Here is a 12258-nt window from a genome sequence, read left to right as displayed (position 1 = left end):
TAAAGAGAAACTAGATAAGACTACGATCCTGCACAGAGCCCTACCAAACACCATTTGACATGAGGTGATTTCTTTTGTGGAGAATTCTATACAGGTATACTGGTGACAGATGGCAAAATGCTTTGCCTGAGGTTCCAGTGGTACTTATTCTCCTCCATATTCCTCCATTCAATTACAGAAATTAAGTCCTCATTCATTCCCCATGCTGTCTTCTTCTTTTGGCTTCCTGTGATCCATCAATTTTCCTACTATTATATTAAAATCCCCTTTTTTTCTCCTCAAGTTTCAAGTCTTTTGGGTTTTTTCCTTAAATATGCCATACTCTTGTTTCTCTAATAATCTCCTTGCATTTCCTTGATTGTCTATGCAGTAGCCATATCACTCCAATACAGCAAGTGCATCCTGAAGTGTCAAATCCCTCTCTAAATATCCTCCTTCTCATCAATTCTCATTCACTTCCCAAACCAAAAATCTTTCCTTTCGATTCTTCATTCCTTTCAAGTTTAACTCTGAAGACATGTAATCATAATGTGACCCTCTCTCTACCAAATTTTTGCTTCAGGCAAAAGTAGATTTTCCTTGTTTCTCTTTTTCTCTACTACCCAGAAATTACAACTTATTGCATTATAACCCCTTTTCATAGACAAGTCAAACTCCACCACTATTCAGCCCTAGCATACTTAGTGTATTTATTTCCTGTTACAGGTTCAGATAGTCTTGAAGTCTTGAGGCAAGCTTTCAAATTCCAAACTTCACCATAGAGAGCTTTGCTCTACAGACACTATTATATTTTGGAGTTTTATTTACTTATTCTTAATTCAAGTGTAGTTGCCTAGGTTTTGCAGAAGCAGCCCAGCAAGAATTCTCTCATCATTTGCCAGCTCCTTACTTTGAGAAAAATAATTTATTTCTTCTTAAAACATGCACAAATAACATGTCTTTTGGTTTGTTGGGTTTTTTTTTGTTTTGTTTTGTTTTGTTTTTTTTGTTTTTTTTTTGTCAAAATAGAAGTTACACTGGAAGTACTGTAACAACAAGAACAAAAAAATCTCACTTGAATAAAGGGTACAATGCCATCTCTTGCAATGGCCTGCAACAGCCGGGGTGCACCAGTGAGACTCTGGAGACCAGCACCACAAGTTGAAAAGAATGAACCAATCACAATAACCCATGGAGAAGGCCAGGCCAGTGTACCAACCACCAGATTTCCTTTAACTGCTTCTCCAAACCTTAGGAAAGAGCAGCAGAAACAAAAAATTATTAAAAAAAAATAATAATAAAAAAGAATCAGTATGCATTAAAATCATTTTACTATAGCTTCAACACCCACATTTCAATCCTTCTGGACAACTGCTTTTTAACAATAAACATTACATTACAATATGCACAATAGGATTTCCCGATTGAGCAATCTCTCTTTATTGTGCCGTTCTAAAGAAGACGTTTTTAATCAATTCACATTAAGTGCTGCCTCTAAGCAGAAATGCAGCAATTATCAGATATCTTGGCAAACTTTTCTGAATTAACAGCAATAGCAGGAGTATGTACATATGTACCTTACAAATCCTTGTGACAGCTAGGAACTAGTTTGCAGAAATCTGTTCTGCTAGAAATACAAGTATACTCTGAGACATAAGCAGAAGATTCACAAAAAGTATTAGCCTTTCCTTTTAAAAATGTGACACCGACATACAACAATTAAACAGAGAAATTACTAGACACAACCATTTTGAGTTTTCCACATCTTCTTGCTGTTGTGCAACCTGATGCAATTTTTAATGTACTACAGCAAACAAGTGGGTAGAAATCAGGAAAAGGTGCTTTCATTACAGTACTGAGTGCCCCATCCAGTACTACGTCCACTATTTTTTTTTTTCAGATACCTAACTTTATGTAATTTAGGCATGACTTGAATAAACTACAAAAAGCTTATTACTCCCTCCCCCCTTATTCAAACTGACAGTTTTGTTTTAAAAGCAAGTAAGGTTCTTATAGTTCATCTTACTGTTGTTATTAAACAGCCAAAATTAATTTTAAGGCTATCTCTACTGTGACATCACCATTATTTTTTCCAAATGCGCTCAGGTTTTTCAAAATAAAAGGAAAAGTCTACAGAAATGAAAGAAGAGAAAAACTAATGAAAATTAAATTATTTTTGCCTTTTCAGATCTGCTTTTAAAACAGGGTCAAGAAACACAGCAATGGAGTGGATATAATATGCCACTGTTCAAATTCTTGCTTATGACCAAGTTTGGATGCACACCTACATACTATTTGCAGCAGATGGGAAAAAAAGGTTAATCACACTCCTCGAAATTATAGGGTAAAACCCATATTATGCTTCTATAACAAGATTTCTATAACTGTGTATTTATTCTTAGTTCAAATTCTAATGCCTATTTTTTAACTAAACACAGGATAGGAAGAACGTCAAGAGATGCAAGAAACAGAAAAATGCACAACCTACTTTTTCCCATTGCAGATAAGACAATCATAATGAAAAGAGCATCAAAACCCAGTTTTTAGATCAGACTAAAAATCCATAGACTTTACTGTTCTGCTGGATTTCAGCTAAATAAGAACTGGCAGCAACGAAAATGAAAGTTCATGGACTTAAGGCTCTTGCTACAATGCAACCTGCTCTAATGATAGCTAACAACTTACAAAATTCCCTTACCTCCCCTTGCCCTGTAAATTTTAAAAATAGAGTTTAGCTCTGCATTAATTTCTTATTTCAGAATTCATTTACTATTTCCTAGGCAGTTTGATTTGGCTTTTGTATTTTTTTGTGAAGAAAAAACTATCAGATATTTTCACTGATTTAACAATATAATTTTAAAGTAAAAATCACAGAATCACAGAACAAGTAATGTTGGAAAGAACCAGAGTGGGTCATCTGATCCAGCCTTCTTGCTCAAGCAGAGTCATGCCAGAGTACATTGCACAGGATTGTGTCCAGACAGTTGAAGATCTCTGGTGAGGGCGACTCCACCACCTCTCCAGGCAATCTGTTCCAGTACACAGTCACTTGCATAGTAAAGTTCCTCCTCATATTCATGTGGGATTTCCTGTGCATCAGTTTCTACCCATTGCTTCTCGGCCTGTTGACTAGCACCACTGACAAGAGCCCAGATCCATCTTCTTAGCACCCCTCCTTCAGTTATTTAAATATGTTGATGAGGTCACCTCTCAGTTGTCTCTTCTTAGGGCTGAACAGGCCCAGTTCCCTCAGCCTTTCCTCATAGGAGGATGCTCCAATCCCTTTATCACCTTCATAGCCCTCCACTGGACCTCCAGAGGCTCCATGGCTCTCACGTACTGAAGAACCCAGAACTGAACACAGCACTCCACATGTGGCCTCACCAGGGCTGAGTAGTGGGACAGAATCACCTCCTTTGCCCTGCTGGCAATGCTCTTCCTCCAAAAGCAAACCAGGATTACACTGGTCTTCTTGGCCACAAAGGCATACCACTACCCTGGGGGACACAACTAGTTACAGCCTAGTAACTATTCAACTATCTGCCACTGATCATGACCCTCTGGGATTTGCCAGTCAGCAGCTTCTCAATCCACCTCACTGTCCACAGTTCTTGAGTTTGCTTATGAGGATGGTGTAAGCCACAGTGTCAAAAGACTTTCATGGATTCCCTGCTGCTTCCTGTATTAGTTTGGTTAGAATCCAGCTTCTAAATTATGGTTTTCCTTCTAAACTAATGAATTAAGTTGTCTCAGCATCAACTTCACCCCAATTACACTGTTTTATCACCATAAGCAAACATGGGCCTCAGTAGAAAAGAGAACCAGAGACCAGCAAGAAAACAATTATTAAACCTGACAACAGTTTCATATTAACCAACTTCTCCAAATGGAGAAATTGCTCAAAATTTGGAGATTCTCTTCATACTCATGTCCATCCCATTTATTCCCTTCATTCTTCAGATTATGCCTTAAATTTGTCAGGCAATTAACATGATTGAAAATCGACATGACTCCTGATGTACTACTGAGATTTCAAACCAAAAGATAACATGGAAATCACGTCTAGTGGAAATCATAGGTCTAATGGAGCACTGAAGTCTTATAAACACCCCTTGTCACGGAACTCTCACCTTTTTAAATTTGTTCCTCAAAAATCTATTACTTCTCCTAAAGTAATATCCCCTTATCCCCATCCATAAGCTCTGAAAATACTAATTATGATTTTCTTCATTAAGAACATTTTGTTAGGCTGGTTCAGCTTCAGATTCTGTTTCTGCCTCTTGAAGGCATATATCCTAATAACCTGACCAGTTTTTGTACCCATCTCAGTTTAACAGACAAGCTTTCCCTCTAGTTTTAAGCCCAGCAAAAGAAATACAGATATTTCACAGAAGAGCCATTGATAAGTCCTATTAATATAACCTATGATTATATATATGCAATATTAGAAGTTGAATATGACTTACTTATCTCTTAATATTACACCTTCTATACAGGCACCAAACAGCACTATACAGGAGAGATCTGTTACTGAGACTGAAGGAAGATTACTCTCTAAAAAATCACATAGAGGAAACCCCACCATTGTTCACCAAGGCATGAAATGAAAATGTCCATGACAAGAAAGTATGTGTGTGTATTTCCTGGTTGCTTTTTCGTTTGTTTTTTTGGTTCTTCCCTACTAGGATTTTTTAGTTTATGTTCTTTATGACGGTATTTGATTCACAGTGATTTGTGAAGTATTAGAAGTACCCAGTTCATATATCATGCAACAGAACAGGTATTTCCTCATACAAGGAAGGAAGTACTTCTTTACTCTAGGTTTTGAAGGGCCCACAACTTCTATTGCAGGTTGTTTGGTTTAAGATGTGGCTATAATGAGTAAGATAACTATCTGCCAACTGAAGCCTAATGGTAAAAACCTTTGGATGACTTGACCAAAAACATAAATTTGAATTTGATGCACTAGTAAAATATATATTTGTTAATAAATTTTGACATATTCTAACGAAATTTATAAATAATACTGATAATTTCAACAAATATAAAATATTTCTTTTCAGTTTAGATTTCATTCATTTTATACTCAGGGAATTCTAATGATTTTCCAGTGAAAAGCCTGTTATACCTACAGAATCTACAGAATGCAGACTAGAAAAAAAGTCACCATATAAAGGATACAAATAAAAGACGTAGTTGAAATAGCTAAAATGGTTCCAGTAGGGATAGATTTCTGAGCATCCTTTAGATCTCCAGATCTGTTTGAACCTGCCATAATACCTTAAAAAGAGACAAAATTTATGTCATAAAAACAATAACTCCATTATAATAACTAATAAAATAACAATATCAAATTTTTAGCCCAATTTAACTTGACGATTAGCAATGGAGCAGGCCACAGAAGTATATTATAATCCCATACAAATCCTCAATTTATACCTTCATTTTATTCAGAAATCTCTGTTGCTACCCACTTGAATAAGCAAATCCTATAAAAGTAAGTAAAAAAGATTGATTCTGAGATAATGCTTAAAAAATATTTTTTTAAATCTTTCTTGAAATAAAGAAATACAAAGAGTAGCAATTTTGCTACTGGGAATGGATGTTATAAATTAATAGGGACTTATTTTGCAATTTTAGGCAGTGTGACCTGATGCACTAACTTTCTACTAAACAGACCGTCATAATAACAAGCAAACGTAAGCAAGCAAATCAATAAACTAACAAGTAAAAGCTTAGAAGCAAAAAAGAAAGGAGCAGGCAAGAAAAAGAATGGTTAGAAAAATCACATGTATGCATGTATATGAATCTAAAAAGAGAACAGAATTATTTTGTAGCACATAGTGTGACAGGAGGGAAAGAAACCTATACAATAACTGATTCTGCCATCTCTCCTAGAATTGACCTGACCACTGGAAGCAAAAACATGGAAGCTAAAGTCAAGATGCTCCAGTGCAACAACATTGTCAAACTCCATGGAATGAAGCTTTAACCATGGGTTCAGATATGATGAAATGCTGGTAAGAATCTGAAGTAAATAAATGGGAGCAGTGGGGTTCAAACAGTGAATAGGGATGCTTCCACTTCATAATGAACTAGCAAATAGGGATGCAACTTCCTATTAGAGTTCTATTCTGTTACTTGACACTACAATTAGCTACTTCAGCTGGGACTTCTGAAGAAGAAAACATCTGGTTTTTTCAGTCAAGCATGATCTGAGGAAAATGAAATAGTCTAATCTTGACAAAAAAGTCTACACAGTTAATGTGGCAAAATAATATTGGACATGTAAACACATCCCAGGCAGTTAACCGGGCAGCTTGGACACTGGAAGAATCATTTTAATATAAACTGTTCTCTCATGCCTTTGAAGATTAAGGTGTTATAAAGATATGCACCTTATTTTGAATAAGCACTTAGTAACACATGAGGGTTTTGCTTTCTTTGCAGGCATAGAAATGACTCTTAAACAGATTTCTTGTTTAAGTCCTATAACCTCCAAAAGTCATCAGCCATGACCTATGTCTCCCTAGCACCAGAAGGTTTTAGGTATATAACCTCAGACACAGAAACTAGCAACAGCATGAGTCACCAATGAGATTGGTGAAAACCAAAAATTTTCACAGGAATTCTTTTTTCCCAGATATAAGTACACATCCTCACACAAGAAAAATAGTTGCATCTACCTGTCACAGATGGGAAATAAATCCCTACAAGCATTGTGAAGTAGGTCATGATGTCTGTAAAAACATAAGGAAGTCCAACCATTTTTGAGTCTTCTGATCCAGCAACTGATGGCTGATCTTTCTTCTCAACTATTGATCCTTTTTCTGAATAGGCACTCCAGAGATTATCTAGAAGGTGGAGGAAAAAACAAAATCAGTTCAGGATATCAACTAGTGAGAATGCAATACTCCTAGGAATCAGGTGCCTTTTTCTTACACAAAAACCATGACATTTCCAAGTATGATTAATACCAATTACAACAGGTGGGCATTCCAGTCCGCACATAAAAATGCAGTAGTGTGAGATGTGTCCTAGAAAGTTTTTCCTTCCTTTAAAGGAAACTATAGTTTTAGAATTAAATTCTAACATATCTGTAGAATGTACACTTACATTGCACAGGCACACAGATGTACTTTTGTGAAAAAATAACAAAACTTATGTCCAGGTTCAGGGAATCTTAGTATATACTAATACTTCTTGTTCTTTTATTTTGAGAAGCATTACGAAAAAGAAATGGTACTTAACAGCAATTTGAGTTCTTTGAGACCTCCTGTACAGAATAATCCTGGATAACAGTTCAGGATTCAGCTGTTCATGGCAAAAGATTTACATATGGTGACCAAGCAGGATAATCACTGATAAGCAAAAAAAACCCCAGCAGAATATAGCTCAAATTCCCCAGCAAAGTAAGCATGTTTGTTTGAAGACTGATATGTCAAAGAGCCAGGAACTTTTGAGAGCTTACATTTGTGGAAAACACTGATTTGTGTACCTTGATAAGAATGTGAGAACAGACCACACTGATTTTTATTTGAAAATGAGACAAGTTGTCCTATCATATGTGAGAAAACAAAGTAAGCTTCTACAAGAATGACCATCAGGACGTAACCAGTGCTATCCAGTGCACTCAAACAGCCCAAAAATAGGAGTCAGCACCAAGATGAGAGCCTGCTGGCAATTTGCAGTTAATTCAAAGTTGTAGAAGGAAAAAAACTGCAATGATCTTAAACCAAACAAAAGAAAACAACACCAAAAAAATAACACCCCCCCAAAAAAAAAGACTCAGTGAGTAAACATAATGTAATTGATGAAATTCACTACAGGTAAGCTAAGAGCAGTGAATACTGAAAGCTCACACTGAGCTGTCAGCTGATTCCTGGCCTTTAGAGATCTTAGCATTAAGTGAGAATAAATCAGCAAAATATCCTTTTCTACAGGATTGCTTGCCCAATGAAATATTAAATAGTGAATGGAACACAAGTACATCTTTAAAAAAAAAAAAAAAAAAAAAAAAAAAAAAGAAAAAAAAAATAACTAGAACTCAGCCTGAAACTTCCAAAAAGTAAAAGAACAATTTAAATCTGACAGGGTAGCAAAAAATTTTAACATATAGATGACTTGTGAGCTGGGGCAGAAAATATAAAATCATGAAAAATTGTAGATATGAATATGGAAAATTATAAAATTCAGAGAACAAACTCTAAGTTACATCTTTTGTAATAAATAATTTCATTTTTCATTGAGAAAATTATTTTTTAAAAAACCCACAAATTTAGATTCAGAGAAGCCTATGTTTCATCTAGTATCTCTTAATGTATTTGTACACTTTAATTGTGGTATTTTAAACTGGAGTACTATAGCAGCAGTGATTGTCTAGTATCCCTATGTAGCATATTTATATAAATCAAACTTTATTTTCAGGGATGAAAAGAAGAGGTATCAGAGGATACACTTCATTCCCAGAAACATTATTTTTGTGTGTACAATACAAATTATTACACATTTAAGATTAATCATTTGACTCAATGCAATCTGAATTCCAAGCTGCCACAACCATACAGATCTGTAAAGAGAAGATTTTGAAAACTGCTTTTCTTGATTTTAATCACTAACTTGTAAACATTGGACAATCCACAGAACTTCATTCTTATTGCACCACCTGTGAACTGAAAACAAGTTCTCCTTCAGGAGAGTTTGAAAATATATTAATGAATGGCTTATTGAAATGTGTGCATACATATAAAAAAAAAAAAAAAGCTGTGATAAGCACTTTATTACCTTTTTGATCGAAAAATAGTGTTGGATAAAGTATCTATAAAACTCCAATTACCCCCAAATTAAAGCACTTGATACTAAGATTCTAAAGCCAGATGAAAATTTTATAGAAGTATGCTCAAGGTAGCAATCATTCACACAGATTAGGGGTAAAGAAATAGTGACAGACTAGATCACTATATTACTGAACAGCCATTGGCCAAATTAATAATATCCAAAAACTTTTAAATTACTGAACTTTCCAACTTACCAGCTAGAACTCCACTCATTATTCCTGGAATTCCTTGAATTTCTGTTACATTATTGCGACTAAAGTAGTCATCACATGTAGCATTAAGCAGAGGACTATCACAGAACAGACGCCACAAAGGTGTAGTCTTGGTTTCATTATTGCTTTCTGTAAATTTGGCACAGACCTCAAAGTTGCGTTTTGACAATGTACGGTTTCCAAGGAGACAGATACTATAAACAAAAAATAAAATCAGTGTTCCTGCAATACAAGGCTGTGGATTAAGCCATTTTTTTGTCCACTGGACTTCTTCAGAAACCTGGTATTTACACTATCTTAAGGCCTATACTACATCTACTAAAACAGTATATAGTTTCTATAGCTAAAACTATCATCGTCTTCAAAACATGGGTAAAATATTTCTGCTTTATGATATTGGCAGCTATTTTGCCTCCTGATTTGTTCTTTAGAAAGTACAATCAATTTAAGCAGCTTGACTATTAAATAACAGCGATCATGATGCATTCAGTCCTACAAGAAAGAATTAAATTTTAGCAGAAGAAGTAAAATTTAAGTAATACTTCAAAAACTTAAAAGACGAGTCTGATGAAGAAAATATAAAAGTAAGATTAATCAAGTAAATCATGCCCTCCCTTTTCTAGCAACTAAAAATTTTATATTATCCTCAAAAATATTATAATCCAAAAGGTAGGAAATAAGCTAAGAAGGTTAAACAGCAAAATTTAACAACAGTGATGGGAGTACAAATTAGAGAATCATATATTGGGAAGCAAATTATTTCTTTCAGGAATGGAAGAAAATTAGAAAAGCCCGAACAGTTGTCAAAAGCAAATTCATACCAGCACAGAATATTAAGGATCTAGGTATATTCCTTTGCTAAACTATACAAAAGATGCTTAGGATTCCAGGTTTGCTTTAAAATGGAATGATACATATCTATGAAGACAAAAGAAGGAACATCAAATAAAACATGCGGATTATGCAGATACACCAGCTTCAAGGTATTGCATCACATGGAAATGGAAAAGATTTAACAGAAAACTGTTGCTAGAGAGATCGTCTTGCCACTTCCCTTGCTTATTTATCTTTTTAATTGCTACTGATTTGATGACTTAATAGCAGCAAGGTCAAATGATACAAACAATGGAAACTTCCTTCAGTTTGATTCAACTGGGAGATCTTGAGGTAAACTATTTAACCACCTATACAATGAACAAATTTAATGGAGGTTAGTGATATCAACCTAACTAACCAGCTATGTGGAAGCTGGTTTTTTTGGGTTTTTTAACGACCACCATCAGATCAGTCTTAACATCACATAAAATTGCACTTAAGTTTCTCATTTTGAGGCAGACTCTAAATGCAAACCATTATATTTGTGGAAAATAAACTCTTTTTCTATTTTCCCCCCAATACAATAATACAACAGTAGCAGCCACATTTAAAGTTTCCAGGTAGAGTCTTACCTATGCTACATATCCACATAAACCCTCTTTTACCTATAAAGGTGACAAAAAGATACTACTATTTCCCCACTGGAAGTTACTGTAAGAAACATGAGTTTTATTCAGAAATATGTCAACATTTTACATTTCAAATCATGTTTCAGAAGAGTCCACAAGTACTGTTCTAATGCTCAATTTGTAATGTAATTACCAACACTTCAAAGCAATACTGCTTTTATAATAATCAAACAGCAAAGGATAACTTATGAAGTTATCAGCCTATTCTGATCATATCTTAAGCAATATAATTTTGTTTCCTCTTTCAACAGAAAAAGATGCACAAAAATGCAACTCACATAACTGGGTAAAATGCAACTAATAACTGGAGTAAAGAAATAACTCTTATTGAGCTAAGAATTACACACATCAAGGACCTTGAGAAGCAATGTGTCATGCAAAACAACAATAACATTTTATTAATGGGGAAGCCTTCAAAAACACAAGTGAATTTAAATAATTCAATGTTTCAATTTTAAGTAGGGAGAAACTGAATTTTCAAAAATTTATTTTTTCTTTTAAACTTTCATAACACAGAAAGTTTAAAAATATGTTTCTGTCATAACTATGGTTCATAGCTACAATGTCTTTTTGACCTTTTATCTTTATTCCATAGGCCTTTTGTTTAAATCTTTAGATAAAGCAGTTACATTTACTGTCTGCAAAACTGACCTTCTTGCTCCTTAGGTGTGGATGCAATAACAGGCAGCAATTTTAAACTTCAAAGAACATTTTCTAAAGTTATCATATCTTATTAAAAATGAGAGAAATATTCGGATATGTAACTCAGAATAAAAAATGAGCACATCAGGATTCAAACAACACAAACCTACCACTGAAGCCAATGAGGTTGTATTTTGAAACTTAAAGCATGAAATGGTTACAGTAGCTGTTCCCTCTGCACACTTTTTTTTTTTCTCTTAAATAACCCATACAATTTCAATATTGCACTTACGGAAAATCAGGAGGGTCAAAAGCACTCTTAATAACTCCAGCATATATGGCAATGATGGAAAGAATCACACAGGCAAGGAAGACCAGTGCAAGTTTGTTGACATACTTTACTCCCACAAAAACCACTATGGCCATCAGAATGATAATACATGTTCCATAGACTCTCATGTTGTTCAGCATAGCCTCTGGTTCATCAGCAACATCTGTCACTTTAAATATAGCAGCATTTGGAGTAATATAGGTCTGCAAGAGATTTGGCAAGCCATCATGCATGTAATAATGAACATTTTACTAAGAAATCATTTACTTGAACTACAAAATCTAACCCTCTATATCAGTTTTACTTTCACAAATGAGTTTTGCCATATAATTTGGGCATTTAGAAACTGAAGAGATAAAAGGGAGGAAAAGGCGGGGGTGAAGAAAAACAAGTTTTGAGAATAGGATACAGCTTTTGCTCCAGCTTCTTCTATCCCGTTAAAGAGCTTCCACTCCTCAAATTCATCTGTCTGCCAAACTGGAAAAACTGCTAAGGAATTTAGGGGAAAAGGAAGTAGCGCATGACAAAAACAAAAGAAAAAAAACCCAAACCATAAACTAGACTTCCATTGATTGGAATATATACAAATACGAAGAATCAAACACAAGTATAACAAGCCAAAAGTGTTCTGAGTATTATAGACCCTATATTATCTTCATAACATTTTAATCTAAAGTTGCAACAGCACAATGTAAGATTAGTGTGAAAAAGCTTAGTAATGTGCTAAATCAAACTACTGCAATTTCAAACAA

At 34.6% G+C, this 12258-nt stretch overlaps 1 protein-coding gene across 2 annotated transcripts in view; it reads right to left on the bottom strand.

Moving 5' to 3' along the window:
- Nucleotides 1–12258, bottom strand: part of LOC130249511 (solute carrier family 12 member 7-like) — a 56993-nt gene that overhangs the window by 24701 nt on the left and 20034 nt on the right. For both annotated transcript variants that reach the window (XM_056484363.1, XM_056484364.1), the window contains exons 7-12: nucleotides 11468–11709; nucleotides 9011–9222; nucleotides 6666–6833; nucleotides 5161–5259; nucleotides 4446–4503; nucleotides 1055–1229 (exon numbers count right to left, since the gene is read on the bottom strand). In XM_056484363.1, the coding sequence (XP_056340338.1) occupies nucleotides 1055–1229; nucleotides 4446–4503; nucleotides 5161–5259; nucleotides 6666–6833; nucleotides 9011–9222; nucleotides 11468–11709 (954 nt within the window). The remainder of the gene's footprint in view (nucleotides 1–1054; nucleotides 1230–4445; nucleotides 4504–5160; nucleotides 5260–6665; nucleotides 6834–9010; nucleotides 9223–11467; nucleotides 11710–12258) is intronic.

Source organism: Oenanthe melanoleuca, chromosome 2 (genome assembly GCF_029582105.1).
Source record: "Oenanthe melanoleuca isolate GR-GAL-2019-014 chromosome 2, OMel1.0, whole genome shotgun sequence".
NCBI classification, from domain to species: domain Eukaryota; kingdom Metazoa; phylum Chordata; class Aves; order Passeriformes; family Muscicapidae; genus Oenanthe; species Oenanthe melanoleuca.
Note: the sequence above shows the minus strand (reverse complement) of the source record. Positions and strands in the feature narration are given on the sequence as shown.